Below are 23,190 nucleotides of genomic sequence, written 5' to 3'. Positions count from 1 at the left end.
GATAATGTCGGGTTTTCATATGCGATACTGTTGATATATTCTCATGGTGTTGTTTTTTCTTCCTAAAGCTAATTTCATTTAGCTAACCATTACAATAAAGAAAAAAAGGACAATAGGCTATTCAAACACAACCTTCCCTGGGGTGGCTTAAGCTTCGGTCAATACTCTTTGTAAAAAAAATGGTTGTTAATGAAATTACATTCTTTATCGTGGTTTAATGGATAAATGGTTTGACCACAAAATAATATACATTTATATTCACAATCAGTGGTTGAACATTTCAATTTCACTTGAGCTATTTTCCCAATTGGACTGTGTTTCAAGGTATGACAACATATTTGATAGCTTGTTAGCTGCCATTACACAAGAGCAAATTTTAGCATCCAACCACTTCACTTCAAAATTATTGTTTGGTTATCTATTTTTCAAATGTCAATGCATGCCCTGGAAAGCAATGAAAAGATAATGCTTTGTCAATGTTTTTATATGACTTTATTAAAATGTTACAATCTGCTGTGCATATACAAAAAAAAAGGTTGGGAAGCACTGATGTAAATTATTTATAATGTGGCACTTTATGTTGAAGCATTTGTTTGCGATGTGGCTTCTTAACATTCTGTACAAACAAATGAGGTCTAAAAGCTATTTATCGTCCATGTATTGAAATGATTAATCCTCTTCCTGACCTCTGGGCAGTAAGGAAGAGAGGAATTGATGACTCGAGCAGTATGATTCAGGATGATACTATGACTCCAGCCATGAACTGAGTTTCCTGTTTTTATCGCTGTTACTTTATGATATGTGTGTTTCTTGGTTACAACTTGTAAATTGCTCGCTTTCGGTCTGCAGCCAGTATCCTGCTTAAGATTGGCACAGACGCACTCCACTCCTCAGCAAACCAAACGTAAAGCCTGCTTAAGAATGTGTCTTTAAAAAAACAAAACAACTCCAGCATAATTGACTGATGCCACAACGCCGCTTGTTGTTCCTGCCAAGAAAATGCCAGTCAAATTTCACAGACGTGTCACCCCCTCTTCATATTTAATACCGCAGCCCCAATTTACGTTTTAATTCCCATCTCCAACGAAAGAACAAAACAGGCGGCTGCATTTGTAAACAACTGTCTCTGTTTTTTCCAACTCAGTGCTTTGATGTGACCCTAAGGTGATGCCAATGGGATTGACAACACGCTCCTGCAGAGCTTTTGGATTTGGAATAAATCATCAAGACAGGCCCTACCCTCTCGGTGCTTTGCTCCCGGACACTAATATATCTCCCATATAGCTCACTGCCCCAGTCACTCTGTGGAGATGAGAAAAACGACAAGGTGCCTTGGGGGAAATGAATTGCATGCATGCAATTTGGTAATACATGAGAGAAATAACACCTCATAAATGTCAGGAGGTAAAGGGGGAAACGTTGTAGATTTGACAGCGCTTAATTTATTCCCAACAACACACAGCTCATAGTACAGAATGGAGGTGTAAGACGTCATCATGTGAATACCGTAACAAATGACAGACTCAACCAAGACAGATGTCAGATGTCATATTTGAAGATAAAAAAAGTTGAAGATGGGTGAAACATAATCAACAGCTTTATTATTTATCAGATATCATTTCTTGGCGTTAGGCATCATTTTCATTTTCGTGAAGAGTAAAATGAAGCCCTTGATTTTTGTGTCTTCTGTTTGATTCGATTTTGCCAGAAAACGGTCGCAGCAGGGGATTGGATATTGCATTACACCCAGATTAATGCAAAACTGGTCGGGCAGATTATTCTATGGCTGCATCCCGTCCTACTCCACGGGTAAATAAAGGATGCAGAGCACATTAGACACCACTCTCGTATTCAATCAAGTTACAGCTGAACATTATTTGCTCAGATGACACAATGAAACGTTTCATTTCAAGTGGTCGTTAAGTATTTATGTCACAAATCACGTGACCTCTCAAAATATCCCTGCCCTTTTCATATTTTATGCCTCCTGCCTAATTTAAAGGAAAGAATTAGAGCATAAAATTACTTGGCTCTCAATGGGGGAGGAGCAGTGGACACACACACACACACACACACACACACACACACACACACACACAACATTAAGTGCTATCCTCTCCCTCACCCCGAGCTGATGCCAACAAAAGAGAGATTTCCTTTATTGCAGGATGTGACGATGTTCAATTTAAAGCCTTACTTGCATCATGGAAGTTCACTTTCATGTTTAAAACTATTCAGCAGCAACAGATGAAAAGGCAGTGAGATCCAAACCCCCCATACATGCTGAGCCGTGGGAGCAGGATTACATGTTGCAGAACTACAATAACCTGATTAATTCAGATGTAATCTGTTGCCAAAAATAAAGTAGAGCACAGTCACTTCATGGAATTCATTCATCATTTATGGATGATGGAATTTTTAATTATACGACTGTGAACACAAACAAGGCTGCACGTGGTAATAAATTGTCCATCATATCTGGAATGACACAGGAAACCAGCGGACTCAAAAGTGACAGAAATCAAATTACATGGGTGCTTTAAGTTGTCTGGAGAATCATGGATATCAATTTAGAAAATCTGCACCACCAAAAACCAGATTAACTGCATCTATTAATCTTTTTTAATTTGGAATATGTTCCGTGTTGCACACACAAATGTGTATACCCAACACTGCAACAAAATAGTGTGATCGAAAAATGGTTCCTATTTGAAATTGAGAGCTAAGACATAATACAGCATCTAACACAGGTGAGTTCACAGCAGCTCAGAGGACTGTTATTTAAGGCAGTCCTGACATTGCTAAGTCTATAAAAACTAAAGTTTACGACACAGAGCCAAGCTACACTGTGCCGCATCATTTCATTCACTACCAGTATAAATAGTGATCGCAATGGCAGCAACATGCTGATGTTTTCTTTTCCAGCGAAGCTTTACAAAGTGTCGAGAATGCAATCCGACTCAGAGAGGTTAGAGAGAGAGAAACGTCCCCCCCCCCCCACCCAGCTCTGCCAGTGCCAAAACAACCAGAGAAACACATTTTTCCAACACAGTATCAAAGTCAAAGATTATCACTTCATTACACATTTAATATTATTGTGTTTTATAACCCTTATTTAACCAGACAAGTTAAATAACGACACTTCCATCTCAGGGTACCTGCTGTTGAAATAGTGGAAGGGAGATGTATTTGTACAGACAGAGCCACCAAGAAGCACGTATAAATACACTGCTACACACACATATATATACACACTGTGCTCTGTCGGGTAAAATGACAGCTTATATTCCAAATGATACATTCGCTGCCTGATATAGGCTGTAGCCTCGTAATCTTAATCTCATTCTTTCAGGCTTTTTTCCATGTCAAGACACAACTGCAACTGGCATGAGGGAAGATGCTGTTATCATGAATTACACTCCTACTTTTCTGGGGAAAAAAAAGGTTAAGTATTTCCGTGTATAATGGCGAAGCTTGCATATACATGTCGAGTTGTTTATACTGACTGGTGCATAACTTCTTCATTCTCTCGCTCAGTATTTTTCCCCATTTGCACCCACCACACACGCTCACTCGCCAGTCATCGTGTACGTTGTACCATTTACATGTAGAAAAAGTAGAGCAAAGGCATTGACCTCTACATGAGAAGTCACTTAGCCTCCAGAGGTTCTAAGTCCAATCTCACAGCAGCGTAGCAGGATGTAAAACATGCATGAGTAGCTCATGGCATCATGGGGGATGTGTTAGCCAAGCCAGCCTTGACATCTCTTACATAATGCTAATAAAGGGAGGCAGTGACTAACCACTCTTTTACCGTCCCAATGGCGATTCCACCGCAGCTATTTCAGCAACAAAACAAAAAATCAATTTCTCCTCCCCTGTAATTCTGCATTGTCTGTAATTTTTTTATAATATTTTTCCCTTTGCCTATAAGCAAAATGAACGACCCGTGTGCTGTAAATGGACTTAAAGGCACTCCCTTGCTCATACCAGATGCATAGTGCTCATTGCTCAGTCAGTCATTTCAAATGTAGGAAATCCATTACGCATGCATCCTTGATTTGAAGCTGCATTTGCATTGTGCGAAGCCTTAGGTGTTGACTGTGTTTAAAAAAGAACTGATTTCACTGGCAAACAATACTCCAGCTAAAGCAGACACTAAGCACTTTGTTTCTCCTCTTTTCACTCAGCATATCATTATATTATCTTTTCTGCAAGTTGATAATAACAAGCAGGAGCAGATGAAAAATGACATTTCACACCAAAGAGGCTTTGATTTTCTCAGACCACTGTGCTAAAGATTATTTGGTTCGATTCCAGAGCTGGAACATTATTGGCACAGTCATTGTGTATGTAACTTTTTTATTTATTTAATGAAGCTAATGTTGGCAGTTTCCAAGGTTTTGTGCAGTGCGTTTCTCTTTAAGCTCCACCGTAATGTTTGGGTACATGCTCTGCTGCCTCAACACCGTGATCACAGCATCAGGATGTGGGATGTATCGCATTCATTTAGAAGTCAAAGGTGGCACCGCTTACAGCTGCACTTCTCAACCTGTCTGCTTTGAATCTTCCAAAATCAAAGCGGCAGCCAGCACTTTGGTGCTATAGAAAGAATTAATTTTCTCTGAGCAAGCTACTTTTTATTTCATGCAAAAAAAAAAAAAACTGACTGTGGTTTATAGCGCGCCAAGAGGTGGGTCACACAATTAGAAAAACATGTATTTTCTTAGAGATCTATAACCTGCGGTGCTTTTTAACTGAGCCTCGGGTTATAACACTCAATTAATCATGTTCCAACACCTGAAGATTAGTTTAAAAATCATAATATAAAATATTAAATCTCATATTTGCTAAACAGTCTGCACCTGATTAACATAAAAAGGAGACTTGGTGAAGTGCAATTATGTCACTGATTGACCTTCTGTTATTCTTTATATTCTTGTATCAGTACGAGTCTCATTTCCTGACTGCATCCAGAGTGCGAGCTTTATTTGCATTTCGTCAACAGCAGGCAGGGATGATGTGACTCCAGTGACCATGACATTGCCTCTCAGCAGACTGGCATAGGAGTGGGTTGGGAGACTATCCTTAAAATAGGTTCAAGCCTCTGTGACGGCGGAGCATGCAAGCTGCTGAAGTGCCCTTAAGCAAGACTCTGCATCGACTCCAGGCGCCCTGTTCTGCAGCTGCAGCAACACCCTGACCTCTGTGGGGGGAAAGTGTCTCATTCAAGAATCTGAAGCTTCAGACTGTGACGCCTTTAAACTTTTATAACTTGAGTAAAGATACGACATATACAAAGATGTCTGAGCTGAATTCATTTCTAAGATTATAAGATAAGGCTTCTGCAAAACTGTGGAAATTGCGCAGGACTGTTGCAATGATTAGGCTAAGTGCTAATCAATGTCAGCCGTAATTACCCAATGTCGCAATGCCTGTTGCTTTGTGGCTTGTAGAACTGTTTTCCTCTCTCCCCACATCCATCACATTTCATTTAATCTGTTGCTTGGGAGGACATAAGAACAAAAACTGGGCTGTTCCCCACCAGAGGGAGAGGACAGTCCCCGGGGAGGGTTTGCGACACACGGGATTATCATCCATTTCAATGTTCTATTAACCGTCAGCTTTCTCAGAAATAAATGAAAAGGGCGCAAAAATAAAGTACGTGGATGAAGTCAAGATACATATTAAAGCACTGGCCTCATGCATTTAAAAGCGTGAAATATGAGAAATGCACATAAAATGCAAACTGGTAAAAGAAAAGAAAGACGGATTTAGCTAATTTCCGACAAGAGGCTCACAAAATATGCATAATATTTATATCTTGCCTCTCTGACAAGTGATAAGGATAATGAGCTTTTCTTCTTTCTCTGCTGGATTCAAGGAAATCACATTCTCTATATTACAGATGTAAGTCTCATTATCTGACCTGAGTTTCTTCACTTCAGTTCCCACAGTCTTTGCTCACTAAGCGCATCAAACTGATTAAAGAACTTTTCTGGGAGACTAAGCCTGTTTTATGCGTGGGTCCTGTGTTATCACACCCTGAGCACAGCCCTGTGCTCGGGCGGCCAAACAGATAGTGGAGCCCCTGGATCCCAAAGCTGCCTTTTACTGAGACACCGGCTCATCACCTTCCTCAGAGCAACAGCATCGCGCACACACACACACACACACACACACACACGCACACACACACACACACACACACACACACACACACAGCCAGTCTTCTTCGCCAAAAAAACGGGTCAGAACGTTTGGTCTGCTCATATTATTATTGATAATTGAAGATATTTAAACATGTAAGAAGATGATCATTTTTTCTTGCATTGATTGATTATTAAAAATTAATTTGCAAAGATTGATCAATAATTAAATTATTAATTAAATAATTACTTGTTCATGCTCCTCGAACTGCTTTTATAGTTGAAATATCTTTTTTCAGTGTTTTTTTTTATGTTGTGGATTATTGGTCAGATAAAAGATGAAGCTTCACCTGGGGCACTCAGACCATTTTCCACAGTTTTATGGAAATTTCATAATCCACATTTTAATTAAGATTTAACTAATCACCAGTTGCATGATTAAGATGTTTTTTTTTGATTGTGTGAAAGCCGGAAACTTTCCCTTCATGTTCAATATCACGGATGTCCATACTTATACTCTTTTAGTACTACTACTATGGAAAGACTGACCATACATTTCTGTAATCTATACATTCTAATCCATAGTTTGTACATCAGAGATTGGTCCACAGGACACTGACCATGTTCGTCTCCAACCATGGCCGTTGTTTTGGTACACCTGCCCCTCCAGGGGGAACTATTTCAGGGGATGCTCTTGTGGGTAGTCTCAGAGTAAAGATGAGCGACCTCTGTGGTTTACATGCATTTTAGATGTTTTGTTTTACAAAACGCTTAACATATTATGAATATTTGTTTTTGAATTAAGAACATTTAAATATGATAACAACAATAATATAATATAACAATTCATGTCATCATGCAAACAGTGTTTTTAGAAGTGACACCGATCCAAAAGCAGTGGAATATTTGGATTTGTTTGAGTCGATGGTGTCTCTTTGTCTCCATGAGGACAGTAAAAAACACTGTCAGGTCGGGTATTCGTCAAAGTGGAGCCACAGACCGTCAGCATCTTTGAGCCGAGTGCGACTGGCTATTCAGCGGCATTTCCATGGCAACATAAAATCTATTATATATACCAGGAATTGTTTAGTTGAGGCGGCTTGGTTTTGGCTCATTTGCATACAGCGTTCTTTCAGCCACATGACTATCACTTGGTTGACGAGCTGCAGAGACTGAGTTTCAACACATTGATTTCAAGCCTGTTAGTTTGGCCAGAGACCCCTGTGTTTTTCAAAAGTGAAATTCACTTTTATTTTGGTAAATCATATTAGATCTGTTCCAATCCATATTGTGTTTTAAAATGACAAAAAAATACTGAAGTTTTTTTTTTTTACTTGTCCCCCGAGCATTGGGACAATATGTTCACTTCACCAGTTCCCTGTGTCAGATGCTGGTTCAAGAGCTTTGAGCGATAAGGGCCAGTGTCGGTGTTGATGCTGTAAAGAAAAACATGCAATTGCCACACAAGTTATGTCCTGCCTCCAGCATGCTTCAGCCTGGTGACACCCTTTGCCTGGATATATATCCGACATTTTCTTTCTTTCTCCAGCTGAGTTCTATATGTGAAAGACAATGAGGCAATATTCCAGATATTCTCCATCTGAAAACTGCTTATGAGTGTATGAAATATGATGCGGCTTGATTGCGTTGTGGCCTTGGTGGAGGTATGTACCTACAGTGGTCAGGATGTTGACTTACCAAAAACGTGTTTTTCAAAAGGGTCTCGTCCCTCTCTAATGAGCCTTTGTAGGTTATAGACGCTTATCTCTGCATGTGTGTACGTTGGAATCTGCTCTGACATTCTCTCTTTAACAAGATGGTTAACAAGCCTCTTATCTCTTGGCTGACTGGGAGGAGCCCTGGTAAGAAGCCTCCAGTCCAGGGTGGATCTGGGCTTCAGCTGGAACAGAGTAGGTGGAGAATTGGGTTGATTTTCTATGGCTTTTCTGCTTTAAAATAACATGGTGCATATCCTAGTGTGACCGGATGAGTCATGCTAACTCCACTTGTTGATGGTCTGTTCAGACATGCAGGCTTGAACCTGCAGAAGCTTGGAGCAGCATATCTGGATCAGCTGCCAGATATTGTCAGGCTCAGGGCTGAAGAGCACCAGCGTCCCGATCATCACCATCTTGTAGCCTCCTCCTGAGGTTGGGAAGCCTGGGGGGGGGGGGGCATGCAGGCAGCAGCAGGGGAACATGCTTCACATCTTCTATCCGAGCATATCAGGCACATGTAGTTGGATCTGCCAGGAAAAACCTCATCGCTCTGCTGGTCCCACTCCAAACCTGCAGAGCCCTTATAACAGACTTCACTCGTCACAATAAACTGAGGTTACAACTTGTAACCATCTGCAAAAATAAATATTTAGAGGGAATTTTGAAGAGTTTTCTCAACTGGCCCTCAGCCGCCATCATGTCCCAGAAGTGGCTCTTGAACTACACTTTTTTTTTGACTATGAAAGATACAGGATGCTATGGGTCAATACCCATTTCTTTCTATTGTATTGCTCGGTGAATTTTGTTGGGTTGGATCAGCAATTTTTAACATGCTGAGGAAAACAGGTTGTAATCAATTTCATCTTCCTGTCTTATCAGCTCTCGCAGATCCTTTTTACTTTATTTATTTATTTCTGCTATCTCCGTATTCTGAAATGTTGCTACCTCGGCTGAAAAAAACCAAACAAACACTTTTTTCACGACGACTTTATAAGGCGTTGTTACCAGGAGGTGACAGCTGATAACCCTCTGGCACGCTTGGAGGGTTATTATTAAAACTCCCGCAGACAAAAAGGCATCAGAGATGGACAGAAACTGAAACATGTGACCAACATGAGACGGCAGGATCACGTCTCTGTGTGGATTTTATTAAACTGTGGCTGTTGGCTGGGTTTATTTTCTGTGAGATGACTTATATTCCTGTAGCTCGCTTGATCTCTTTGAATCAGATTGCACCTTATCAGAAGAAACAGCCTGTGATGAGCTATCTTAAGATACTGCAGATGGCTGAGCTCTCCATCCACGTGTTGTTCAATAGGCACATTAGCCGCTTCGTTATTGCTGGCCCAGTATCACTGCTGCCTCTTTGAGGTAGCCCCCTGTTGTCAGACTCACTAAATATCTAATTGAAAACCAGATGTTTCCTTCACATATGTCTGAAAGAGGAGTGATCTTGAGCTAATTCCGTGCCCCCACTGTGATAAGATGGAAAAAAAAAACAAGATGCACAGGACTACAGCAGATTAAAACGAGTTTTCCATCTTTCTGTCAAAAATAATGTTTTTCTCTGATCTTTAACAAAACAAAGAATCTTACCTCTAAATGTGTTACACTTTTATCACAGATTATAAATGATAATCTAATAAATTCCATGACTTATTTTTCCGACGTTCAATAGAGCTGTCTGCTGCCTGCAGCTGGAATTTATTCACACAGATAGAGTAATTTCGCACCTCCAGAATGGTCCCTGTGATGAGCCCCGTGCCACTGCCCACCCATTTGCTGATAGCCCACCGGTCACTCACCAATTCTCTCATTTTCTCTCTGCAGGCCTTTGAAGCCTGAGACTGAAATTAAAGATCTCCAGATATAATCCTTTCCTCCCAGCACTTGGGTCTTCTTTCTCCATCTTGCTCAGCAGTTTAAACTCTGCAGGCTTTAAAATGCACAGTAATATGTATTTTTGTGCCTATGACGTATTTTATTGTACATTACACAGAGCCATATCATATTTTGTCATTTAACTTTTATTTCTGAATCGTTAACATTACTTAAAGTTAATATTTGTTCGCCCAACTATATCCTTACAATTTAAATTAAGTTCTGTGATATCATGAATTATGTGTATCAGTGAATGTGCTCAGAAAGTGTATAACTCCACCAATGCACCACGCTATCTCACAATGATTAAAAAAAGAAAAGTGAAAAGAATTCCCTGAATCCGCCCACTTACTTGGATCATTTTCGAAATCTCATTGGTTCTTCATTCCTCTGCCCATGTCCCACCCCTCAAAAAATCGGTTCAGTGGTTTGTTTAGTAAACCACCGACAGACAGAGACAAACAAACAAATGGCAATGAAGCCATCACCTCCTTGATGGAGAATGTGAAAACAGGATGTTTTGCATTTCAATGAAAATCATATGTTATGTGTTAACGTTTTTTTATATGAATGCACAGATTCTAAAACTCACTTCTTACAATGGTTCAAATGAGTTTGCAACAGCTCACTACAGATAATAATCCAACTCGAATGACGAAATAAAATCTATCTCCTGTCTGCAGTGCATTTCCTGGGAGCTATTGATTGAATTTGGGGCCACATATTGATGGCAGTGCAGAACATTACATTGAAATTTGCAAGAACAGAAGCAGTGAAATTACCCTGTCTGCTGCCACGCTCTAAAAAGCATAAATGTATTTATGGAGTGCAGACATAGTCTGTCTTTGCTTATTATGTGTAGATAGCTTTCTTTAAAACATCAAATCATGTCTTCCCCTTTGATTCTGCACAGACTGAGGGAGCACAACAATCTGCTTTCTACTTTTATTATGTTATTGTTGTAAAAATGAGACGTTTAAAGTAGATTTTACTTTGGTTTTATGTCTTGCAGCTATAGGAGATGCGTGGCACCTCATCCTTTTTGGATGGACACATTAATGTTTCAAATTCAACCATACACAATAAAATGAAATGGTATAAAAGATCGTCAAAGTTTCTGACCACAGCCACCATCTCAGATGAGTGTGGTAGGAGGCGTGGCTTGTTGCATTTGTGAACAGGCTGGTAAACAAATATGTCAAGTTGCATTCAGAGCAGTATGTTTTTTTTAATTTGTTACAAACTCAGATTTAACTATAATTCACCTTCATCACACAGACACACTTTGAATATCTGTGGCATCAGCTACATGTTGCCCATTAACTTTCGGAGCCTGTTGGTTTCTGATTTTAAACTTTATTTCTCAGACACTGCTCTGATTTGGAACTGCCAGCTTATGTAAATGTTTTCTTGCAGAACCAAGACTGGCTTTTTGTGTCACCGCCTCCTGATAAATTTATGCTAATAAGCCACTGGTAAATAAATCATGACATATAAATAGAAGTTAATAGGCACCAACAGAAAGCATGTGTCTCTCCGCAAACACTTTTAATGATGTATTCCCTTGAAATAAAGAAATGAAATCACCCGCCCAAGGCAATAGTCTGGAATTGCCCGATGCAGTCAGCATTTCAAAAGGTCCAATCTAGGCTTTTGTACATTTACGTTGCATTCATTTACATAGTCTAAGAAAAACATGTCCTATAAGTCAATTTTTTCATCACCCAAATTTCATTTGATCATTCAAATTCATCAAGTCTGTTTGAATGTATGCTTGTGTGATTATTTGCAGTCCAAAGCACAGAGATGACAATTTATCAAGCATTTGTTGTTTACAAACAGCACATCGGGGACGCAGTGTTCTGGAAACATGCACTCAACTCAAGGGGGTAGGGTTTAATGATCACATTGCAGGTAACACAGCAGATGATAGACAATATAATTACGCAACAAGTAATTTGGTTAAGTTAACGCTGAATCATCAAGCATCCCAAGCTGCAGATTGAGACTCTGGTAGAAACACGGGGGCAGAGCAGCTGTGACACCTTCAGGTGTCCTCCTCAGAGTATGTCAGAAAGAGATTCAAATTTTTTCTCCATTTATTACTTTGTAAATTTGCTGATGTAGTCTCTGTATCTCCAAGTTTTTTTGCTCCATCACTTTTCGACCTTGTAGACATCGACTTTTTGCCGAGTCTGTGGGTATAGCTGGGTTTAAATTGTCCTTATATATTCTTGAGGTATCCTGAAGCTGAGATAATAGTCTATTATCAACAGAGTCTTCCAAAACCACCAAGGTTGTTTTCCAACATGGTAAATCGTGGTTGCATGGGAGCAGGAATGATATCAATTATATGAAGTACTTTATCAGACAGGACAGACCCAGACAATTGTCTGCACATTTCTAAAGCATATGTGCTAAATTGTTGCTTTGAACGCTGCCACAAAAGCTGCATTCAATTTGTCCTGCATTCAGCAATCAATTCAGTAAAAGTGGATATTCTTCGAAAATCAAAAAATGTAAAAGCCTTCTCTATGAAAAGTTTGTCGTACTCAACCTGCAGATATCAGTATGAATGGTGGACCATTAGCAAATTAAGTATTTTCTATTTACAATTTGCAAGAAGTGAATTGAAAGCAAATCTACACTGGCTGGCGCACACGGACATCATCAACAGGAGCCTGCCTTCCACAGCTTTAGTACAGTTATGCCTAACCACATCTATTTTTAGCACTGATGAGTGAAATAAAGGTTGCTCATTGCCATCACATACGGTGATTATGAAACGATGAGTGATTTAGGGATGGCTGATAGCACCCTCAGAATGATAATTTATTTTTCATGTGCGGGGAAGTCGGGTCTCTTCTGTATGAGAGGAGAAACATCCACGTTTTAACAAGGAGCCAGTCAAAGTGGAGACAGCAGATCTGGGCGAAGGGAGGTTGAAGTGGCTTGAAAATGAGCCCGCTGATAGATTGTTAAAACCATGTAACTTAGGAAGTGCTACCATGCATGTGATCCATCTCATTATCCACAGAGCAGAGATTCTATCCTGCTGCCTCTGCAAAAGTGCCTCCGTGCTGAGACGTACACTGGCAAGAAAAAGTGAAAGAGCCCTTTGGAATTATCTCCATTTGTGTTTAAAGTGTCCTAGAAGACATCATCTAGGTTATAGGGTTAGGGTCTGAGTTTGAACCACGCAATCTATTTTTAGAGAAATCCTTGTATTGATCCATACGTCATTCAAACAGCCAGAGTGTAGGTTGGGAAAAAATGTGTGAATCCAGAGGCTGATGACATCAACAAATTCAAAGTGGAGTCAGGAGAAGGTAAACCTGTTGTTAAGAGATATGGGTTAGAGCTACTTTGACTTTGCTGTTCACAAAATGTGCATCATTCCTCACAGGAAAGAGCTTTTAGACATTTCACAATCAAGAATAGTTAAACATTTCCAAGAGAGTTTTTGGACATTTTCACCATTTTCCCGGGAAATGCTGCATGGGTCTGAAAAATATCAGGTGCATTTCGGGGAACTGATATCAATGAGTCAGTGCGATATGTTCTTCTTTTTCACTGTGGCTATGCCCCCCATAAATGAGCGTCCAGCTAAAGGCTCATTTGTACTCAAAGTTACATACAGATACAGACGGAGCCTTCTCTCCGTACCGTGTATTTTGTCTGTAGCTATGCAAGTCCTCTAAAAGGATACAGAAGAAACTGACAAAATGAGGCAGTACCACCAAAAGCGTGAGGGGGAAGTGCAGCTATTAGCTCAAACTAAATTAGAGACTTTGAGAATTAGTGGGACCTCGGCTGTTCACAACCTCGTCCACCATCGCAGTGTTTTTTTCGTTGCCAGAAACCCTCTGCTCTGTGCTGCCCTCTAGAGGATGTGTTGTTAACAACCATTAGGTTGCATTGTTTGAAAGTGACGTGTCTCTTTAGCATTAATTATCCAAAGTCAACACACAGAGTGAATCGCTGGTGAATGTCTCTGTTCCTGATTAATCCATGTAGGGATCTCACAGAGGAAGCTGCTGCTCTCCAAAACAAACATTGCTGAAAGAGCACCCTCGACCCCCCACAACACTACTGACAAAATGTTTTGTGGACTGACGACACTAAGGTTGAATTGTTTGGTGAGATCATCCAGCACTGCATGTGGTGTAAAAAGGTCAACGCATACCAACATGAAAACATCTTCCCAGAGTTGCAGGGTGGAGGGAGCCTCATGATTTAGGGCTTTGCTGATTCTGGACCTGGACAGTGTGACATCATCATCATCAAGGGTCAGTAGGTGATGCAACAGGGTAACCCTAAATATTGGAATAAATTTACTACAAAGGGTTAGGGTTAAGTTAAATGATTTCAAACAAAGATAATCCTCCTCAGTTTTGATGTTTGTCCAATTACATTGCACTGTTGTCCAATATATTTTGCGTGTGTGGTCATATGTTAAGATTTACTGTTAACATATAACATAGCCAGCAAAATACCCCTTTTCTGTCTGCTCAGCTTTCTGCCACACTAGCTCTTTCTTTGTTTACTAACCCATAAGCTAGTGCTAATGTTCACTCATTAGTGGCAGCAAGTCAGCAGACAGAGGTCACTTCTATCCTTACAGATGCCAATGCAGTTGCCTGTGAGGCGCTATTCATTCCTCTATCAGCTACCCATCCTCGTCTACTGTAGCAGGTGAGTAGCAGGATGTGACTTTTAGCTACTTTATTACAGATTGATTTACGCTTTAAGTCGGGACCAGTGGCATTTTCCTAAACGCTCCCCAGAGGGAAGAATTATCCAAAGTCTTTCTTGCACATATCCACAGTGGCTGCACACATTCGTCCCACATGCACACGTACATCATCTTTCTTTGTCTCGTAACTGAAACACATCAGGACTCATAAATAAAAGGCTTAGTACCTGGCTCGGTATACACGCAATTATAGATGCTGTAGGTCACAGTGCGTCGTCTGTATTTCTCCTGTTAGGTTGTGTTTTCAGCTCAGTTTTAAAATGGAACAAAAACAGCCCTGAACTACAGGAGCATGTAGCATTTGATTTGACAAAGAAAAATCACCTGGTTTTCTTGCAGTAACAAGGTCTTTTGTTATGATTAGGAGATATTTTCTTTATTATTACAAAATCTGCTTCCATTCTGATGACAAATGACCTTGTAATATGTATTTTTTTTTTCATTAGCATTTATTTTGAACCTTACAACCCTGTTGTACCGCAAAAAACACACCGATGCAAATATTTCTACCTTGGCATTAATAGCGTTGCTTGTTCAAATCTACTAAATTACTAACAATTATGACATATTTGATTTGTTAAAGACCTAAATACAGTAATCAGCTTTAAGCCAAAATTTGCATTGATTTATGTATGATCCCAGATCAATCTAGTAGAGTTTTCTTAAATGAGAATGTGTGTGAATGTGTATGAAATACTTCTACCATATTGAAGGGTTTTATACTAAACTATCAAACCTTTATGTGGGATACTTCATATGCCTTATGATGATGTTAAATATAATGATTTTCATTCTAGTATAATTTTATGTTTCAAATCAGGAGCCACAATGGAGCGGCCTGCCAACACACAGTTCTGTTAAAGGTTAAATTTACTTCAGTCCATTTTACTTTATTACAAAACTATTTATTCAGTGTGGGACAGTCGAATGGAAGTCATTAAATATGCAGTCAACGTTAAACATTATGTAAATAATGTATTGTATTTTTCACATGACAGCTAGTAGAGTACAGATGTTTTACATTTACATATTTGTCACAAAGTGCAGAATGTGGGCAGAGGTCAGATGTCAAATGCATATATGTATATTTAAAATAAACTCATACACTGTATTTAATTCTTTATCTCAGGCCATAGAGGTAGGTTCTCTTCAATTTGTTCAAGTCTGAGCTACTGAAGCCGTCTCTGTCTTTTTTTCTTTCTTTGCCTGATCCTTTCTCAGGGCACCACTGAGAGTTCAAATCTTTAAGACCTCCTCTTTTCTTCTTCCAGTGATTTTGGAGCACATGCTGGCAACACCAGAGACAGATTCTGTCGCTTTGATTGGTATTTGAAGAAAAAGATAATACACTGTCAGTAAACACTGTTAAAGGTTGATAACACCTTTAGCCGCCTCATACAGTGCAGTGTTGTCCTTTCTCCTCTCTGCTGTGTCAGAGTGTGCGTGATTTTAGAACATGAAGATTATTGTATGTCCAGAATGAATTATGCTAACAGCCTTGAGATTACAGTACTTATGTCTACAAATTATCTACACTCACCTGTGTCCAATATCTATCACCTGTTGCAACACGTTGTCACCAGGAAATTCAGTCAGGTAGTAATCCAGGTTTCGCTGTCTGCAGAGAACGTAGAATTGAAGACTTTACCAACATAAGTCTGTCTGGTGAAACAATTACCAACGACTGTATCAAGTCATTAATTTAAATGGTCAGTAATTTGTTTGGTGCAATGTAATTGCACTGTATTAAATGCTGATCAGTTAACAGCAACCGAGCATGGGGTGTCTGTTGTTTCCAGATGTTAGGATGTCTGCTTCCTGCCGGCAGATCAGGTTTTCCTAACATGCATTATAATGAAAGATTTTCCCATGTGAAGAGATCAACATTACATCACATTTAATTCAACACTGCAGATGTGTCTATGTTCAGAGCGACTGCAGAAAACTGGAGATTGTCTCTATAGGAAACCGGGTTTTGCATTCAAGTGTTTTCCAGGCCAGCGAAACAAACAGTTTTGGATCAAAAGAGCTGTGTGCTCTCCAGGGTGGCAGACTTGGGCTGGCCCCAGAGCAGATTTCATGCTATTCTGGACGGCAGAAAACCTGGATTCTATTTCGCTCATCAGCACTTTGGCAGAGTTCTCACAATTGCAAGTTTGCGACAGCCTCCATTAGGCCATCGATACGACAGATATTGTGTCGTATAAATCAGTGTTTGCATCACTAACTGAGGTGATGACAGAGCTCGGGCCTGAAGCAGATTAGTCCCACAGCCTGAGCCAGAATTATTGATAAATGGCACAATGTGAGCGAATTGGGTTGTTTCTGCACGGCTCTAGAGTTGAGCCCTGTAAATGTAACAGATGAAGGACTTTCTGATTAATATTATGCATTTAAGGCATCTCCTTAAATATTCATTATGCAGGACACTTCCTAAATCTCCACTGGCGGCTCAAGCTCCGCCTTGAGCTCTGACACAAGCTGTAGTTCAGAACGAGCGTATCAAATTTCATCAGCTCGCCTGTAAATCAATCACAGCCTCAGCCGCTCGATGAAGGGGGCAATGGAGTTAATGCAGCGAAGGCAAGGGGCAAATCCAGAGATTTTTAGCCATTATCTACCACGGGAAGTTTGGCCGTGCATGGACTTTTATTTTCCTTTTTCTTCCTGGACAGTTCAAACATCACTGACTGATGAACTCTTGCCAGTGCAGACACTAGTTAGGTGACTTGCTTAAGGGCACATTTAAGGTAGTTGCTTTTGGAAAAGGGGTGAGGGGGGGGGTTATGTTCCCTTCATCCAATCGAAATTTTCCAGGTTTATCAGATTTAGACAACCACTCATCTCTAATTTCCTCCGGGCTGCTGCTGCTCTGACCTTTTGAAGGTTTATGAAGTAAAGAGTTTATCTTCCCGCTGGTAAAATATGGTATAAAATTGACACTGTTTATCCATACTGTATATTTTATTCATAACCCTGGAAATGCTCTATCTCATGTGATATCCGTGAATTTCCACTTTTCCTTGTGTGCCTTGTCCGTAAACAGCAACACATTTCAGCTGCAGACTACAAACTACATTCAGCTGACATTATTCCATTTCGCTAAAACCATTACTCTGGCATAAGCATGCAGAATTTCAAGCAGTAGCCCTTTAGGTTTGTCTCTGCAGCTTCCTATTTGACAAAACAAAATGTCAAGTCTGGAGTTTATCTGCGTGCTTCAAGGACGAATTCACTCGTGTGATTTTATTGCATTTAACAGGATTGTAGGCATGTTTGTTAACCATGCATCATTCACTTGGAGAGGAAAGTGTACGTTGCATGAGGTTTTTCCATTTGTGTGATTTATGTTGCATCACCCCAAACACTACACTGACCCTAATAACCAATTGACCCAGTGCTGTTTTGCCTTGCCAGGCCATTTCTCTTGCTGTTCAGATGATGCAGATAATTCTGTGCAGCTCAGGGTAAATCATGATATTATTTTGGGGCCCCAACGCAAAACCGATAATGTCCGGACAACACCGGCGACTGTGACGTGAGGCAGGTTGAGCCAGGTTGAGCCAGGTCTACTGTGACTATCTAAAAAGAACTGCTGTCCACAAGAGGGAACTGTTATCACACCCAGCCTCCCATTCATTTACAGGCAGCACCATCACATGCCTGATCCTGTTAGGCTGCTTTTTAGAGAATAGGAAGAGCTTGCTGAGGAGTGCGGAGGAAGGAAAGAAAGAGAAAAGAGGGGGGCAGTGTACTGTTAGTCGGCGCTCGCAGCTGCCTCAGGTGGCAAAATGGATTCCTCACTCCTGTTCACTCACACAAACACTAGTTGTAAGAAATAGATATTTTTGAGCAACTTCTAGTTTGAAAACCATCACCACACCGATTCTTCTAGTGTCACCTCCCATGTTTTTAAATTACAAAACATTTCTTCACTGTGAGAACATGCAAGGATGACTGTTTGGATCATATTTTGGCTTTTCCCTGCCCCACCCTGATTTATTTGTTTTAGACTTGTGGTTCACATGGGGTCTGGCGTGCAGCAGGGGTCATTCAGAGGATCCCTGATGACGCTGCACATATGGAAAACATTATACAGTTCCCACTTATTTAACTCATTGGAAGTTAATGATGTAAAAGCCTAAAATGATAAATGTAGTGCTAACTTTACTCTGCGCATCACTAATCTGAAATATTCTGACCATAGCTCTATGTAGACATATATGAAATCATTCTGCAACAGATCAGTACATCAGCTTGGTAAATTAAACTATTTCAGGTTGAGGTTTTTAAACTGGCCAAGTAACGTTGCACCTATGATGTAGTGGACGTGATGACGTAATCAGGCTATGCTGTACTATGTCAACAAAAATGAATGGGATGTGCTATTAGCAACTCATGTGAACACCAGGGTCTTATTCTATATAAGGTCAATAGTCAGAATATTGGTGTCCACTTAAATTGATCATTGGAAATTAATTAAATTAATTAATCTGATTAATTTAAATAATTTTGAGTATCAACCCTTGGGAATAAATGGTAAGTGTCCACGCTCCCTCAACACGTGGGGGAGGCTACACTATTAATAGCATTAGTTTAGGTCACCACAGTGAAGGTTTAGCTTATGATTCAGTGCAAATTCACTTTAGCATAGCTGCACACTGTGTCTCTGTCCTCTTCCCACATCCGCACCCTGTCTCGTCGACGCATCCGCAAGAATCTGACATTGATTTTCCTTTTACGCACTAATGCATCACCCTCTGCTCCAAACGTGGAGCCGTGAAAAGTTTAGCAGTCACTTCCTGGTGGAGGACCAGGCTGCTGTAGTCCTACTGTGCTTCCTCCCGGCCATGCTTTTTTTTTTTCGCAGGACAATCCAGGCTCCTCCCTTGCACAACGTCACCCGATCCCGATCTCTCCCAAAGCGATAGTCGGCAGCCAGCAGCTCACTGTGGTGGCAGATCAGCGGGGCAGTGCGCAACGCGGGATAAAGCCACACTGTGCGTTTCATCCAAAGAAAGGAGAGAACAAGGAAAAGAGGGGGACGCATCCCACCATTTCCCAGAGTTACAGCAACTTCACCGGGCCTGGGGGTGTCCTGCTCTGTCCGGCTGCAGCCTGGGAAGAACGGGAACTTAAAGGAACTAAAGGCGGAGCGGTGCCAGCAGATTATCTGTGAGGTGAAGAGAAACTGGCGACATTTCCCCCTGGAGGAACTCCCCAAGTGTTGGAAACTTCCCAGAGCAGCATCGATCGAGGACCTCCCGCCCACTTTACCTCTGTTCCACAGCTCTGGAAGAGGGGGGAGAGAGAGTTGTGCAGCCGCTGCGGTAGATGGAGCAACAAAGGCTGAATGGTTTAAACTAGAATAAGAAACCCAGCTCTCAGCTCTCTCTGCTAAATCACCGTCGCCTCTGCACGGATCTCATTTTCTCGGACCACTTTTTTGGACAAACTCTCCAGCAGCAGCCGGAGGAACCGCAGCCGCAAACGCGAAATTGATGCTTTGGCACCGTGACGCGCACCAGCAATCCTCGAGTTTTGCGAAAGTGCACAGTCGCCGCTGCTGCCGCCGCCGCCGCTGCTGTTAACTGAGGGTGTAGTGGACTTGCTGGGAAGCCGAAGTGGGATTTGCCGAAGTTGCATGCTCGGTCTTTGTCGTCTCGAGTGAGCCCATATCCATCCAACAAGATCCGGATAGTTGAGGTGCCATGGCGATGTGTGCGGGGATATGGATGCTCCTGTTGGCGCTGCGCATTCAGGGTAAGCCGCAGAAATCATCTCAGACATGATCTTCTTCATTTTATCACCACCCCTCTGCCCCAGTGTGTGTTTTGCGTGTGCGTGATATTTTGCACCGTTATTGACTCATGCGTGAATGGGTGGATCGATGTGATTGCCTGCCATGTGCGAATGAGTGTGCGAGAGAATTTGAAAGTGTTTTGGACCCTGCTCCATGTCCACAGAATACTTATTAATGGCTGCAAAGACCGTGAAGTTACCCGGGCTGCAGGCAGATGGCGATGTGTGCGAACCGTGGAGATCTCCATAGTTTTCCAACATCTCATTGTGATGACAACTGGGGCCAGTGATGCTCTCCAATCAGAGCAGAGGCCTGTTGCTCTCGGTCCTGCAGTCTCTTACTAAAATGTGGTAAATAATTAGAAGTAAATTAGAGTTTTGAAGAAAAGGTCTTTGTAGATCATCTGTTTCATTATGAATGGGAACCACACGCTGTTTTCCCAGGGTGACTCAGAGTAGGATGACATTTGTCTTCGTGAGTGTGTTTGTGTGTCTGTCCACATGTCTTTCTATAGTTATGAGGGACAATTTTGGTTCAAATGCCATCTTTGTGAGGACATTTTGACTGGTCCTCACAAATTCAAAGGGCTGTTTGAGGGTTAAGATTTGGTTTTAGGGGAATAATTTGATTAAATTGAGGTTAGAATAAGTCTCCAGGAAATCAATGTGAAGTCAATGTGAAGTCATGGAGGTGTGTGTGTGTGTGTGTGTGTGTTTGTGTGTGTGTGTGGTCCAGGTATTATTCATGTTGTTGGGACCTAAGTATGTTTACACAGTCATATTATGGGTACAAAACGCAAGTACCCATAATGCAAATCACTAAATTATAAGGTGGAGACACTCATTGAATGTGTGTGTGAGAGAGAGAGAGAGAGTTCTGGGTGGAGGATGAGGGAAACACGGGTGATTGATATGAGCAGCTACATTGATCACCTTGACATTAAAGCTTCCCAGAGAGGATCTCCTTAATTAAAAGAAAAACACAATGAATACATGTATTCGACTCTCATTGGACGGATCATTACACTGACAACCTTCCTGTTGGAAAACAAAACAAGCCAATAGCAAACGAGGACGCACATACGCATGTGCCTGTTTGTGATCCATTATGCAGAGGAGGGCTTTTAAAGGCTTAGCTGAAAGTTTACTCGTCTGTTTACATCTTGAACTGGCGATTTCTGTCTGGCGCTCCTTTTCAAAGCGAGGAATGAAAGAGGGTCAAGTGTGGTCAAGAAATGATAGATAGTGTCTAGAATGAAGGCAGAATATATTTGTTCTAGTGATCCGGCTGCAGTGATCCCTTTCTCTCCTAATGAGTCTAAAAAGTCTTTTCTGGTTGAATATTTTCTTTCATCCGAGCTGTTTTTCTTCTTTTCACCTCCTTCGGGCAGGAGAACTACTAAGATACTGACCTTGTTCGCAGCGAGGCTCCTTATGGCGTCATGTGTTTAAGACTGATTGAATACTTTGATCAAAAGCCCTGTCTGATTTACATTGAGATGATCCCTTTGCTTGTGGAGAAGATCAGGATTAACTGGTTCCCTTGGGATTCGTGGTGGAAATCTTTTGATGCTGTTCAGTCAAGGGAGTGGAAAATGTCTCAAAAATTGCTCTTAAAGTGTCCTGGAAATGTCTTATTTGAGTAAAGAAGGAGGTGATTTCTGAGCCTAATTAGACTTCGTACCACATTTTGCTCTTTATTTCTTATTTTATTACCGCGTCGCATATTAAAATTTTAAAAGAAGACATAATTCATTCCCTCAGACATTTTCATGAAGGGAAGGGCTTTGGATAAGTATTATTCCGGCATGTTGTTTGGACCTTTTTTCTTTTGACATGCAAAAACAAGAATTCGGTCTTTCACCCTGAGGTTAAAGGGTGTAGCCATAAATGCCCAGCGTCTTTGATGGTCTAATTGATATACAGCATGTCCCAGACTCTGCCCTCATTACCCAGGCACAAACAAGTGGGAATGGCCCTAACAAATGCAAGTAGCAGCAAACCGCGTTTGCAGTTATCCATCAGGGAAAACCATTTGCTCCTGTCATGGTAATAACCATTTGTGGGAAACACGAGAGTGCCAAATTCGTAAAAATATTCCAAGCTGCTCGCCAAATAGATTATCAAATAAAAGGAACATTGAGAATAATGGACCTGTGAATAATAACAGCAGCTCTGTTCCCTCTCTCTTATATTATCATCCGGTCTCTGCAGGATTCCAGACTGATATTTAATTGAGTATGAATTGAGTTTGCAACCAGGTGGTTGTTTATGGCTTGGCTCCGTCCTCGGGTCCTGTTGCTGTACAAGCCCTTATAGATATCACCCTCAGTGGCGGGATAAGGAGATTTTCCAGCTCTAATTCTCCATCTTAGTTGGATTAAACATTTGGGAAATAAATTCTGAATGGTGCACAAGCATCAACTTTGAATGTATTATTATTATTCTGGCTTGGAAACCGTGTAGCTGCGAATTATAGTGGCTGTAATAACTTGGCATCATGCACGCTAAAATAATTCTGCAGGAGACCCCTGTTGTTCAGCTCCGTCATTCACGTCATGCTGTCTCTCCTATGAGTGTTCTGTTGTATTATCACAGCACAATTTATTTGCGTGTCCCTGTCCTTTAGCTGTCTGATTCTCACGTGACGTCTCCTGAGGGATGTTAACAGTGGGAGATGTTTTCTTGTTTCCTTCTGATCGACAGGTTTATTGTCTCGACTCTTTAGGGTTAATTGCACAGCTCACTACCTGATATCTATGCAAAAGCTTGTCACCGAAGCGCGACACACAGCAGCTCGTTTTGACTCCAGACAAACGGTCACATGCTGCGCTGCTGCGGCGTGTTTTTGTTTTTCATTTGAAGCCTGTTGAAGTCTGCTTTT

General features: G+C 41.1%; 1 protein-coding gene and 1 long non-coding RNA gene across 11 annotated transcripts in view; both read left to right on the top strand.

Moving 5' to 3' along the window:
- LOC138412051 (uncharacterized) overlaps nucleotides 1-5,279 on the top strand; it is a 48,675-nt gene extending 43,396 nt beyond the window's left edge. The window contains exon 3 of the long non-coding RNA XR_011244573.1: nucleotides 5,009-5,279. This is a non-coding gene — a long non-coding RNA (uncharacterized lncRNA). The remainder of the gene's footprint in view (nucleotides 1-5,008) is intronic.
- A 14,122-nt stretch (nucleotides 5,280-19,401) lies between these two features.
- nectin1b (nectin cell adhesion molecule 1b) overlaps nucleotides 19,402-23,190 on the top strand; it is a 146,519-nt gene continuing 142,730 nt past the window's right edge. For 6 of the 10 annotated variants that reach the window (XM_069533994.1, XM_069533997.1, XM_069534000.1 and 3 more), the window contains exon 1: nucleotides 19,403-20,267. In XM_069533994.1, coding sequence (XP_069390095.1) covers nucleotides 20,216-20,267 — 52 coding nt within the window. In that variant the 5' untranslated portion in view covers nucleotides 19,403-20,215. Of the gene's footprint in view, nucleotides 20,268-23,190 lie in introns of all 10 variants that reach the window. The other 4 variants (XM_069533998.1, XM_069534001.1, XM_069533993.1 and 1 more) reach the window with 3 other exon arrangements.

The sequence above is a fragment of the Paralichthys olivaceus genome, chromosome 11, assembly GCF_024713975.1.
Source record: "Paralichthys olivaceus isolate ysfri-2021 chromosome 11, ASM2471397v2, whole genome shotgun sequence".
NCBI classification, from domain to species: Eukaryota; Metazoa; Chordata; class Actinopteri; order Pleuronectiformes; family Paralichthyidae; genus Paralichthys; species Paralichthys olivaceus.
The sequence above is the reverse complement of the archived record's forward strand: the minus strand, read 5'-3'. Positions and strand labels throughout refer to the sequence as shown.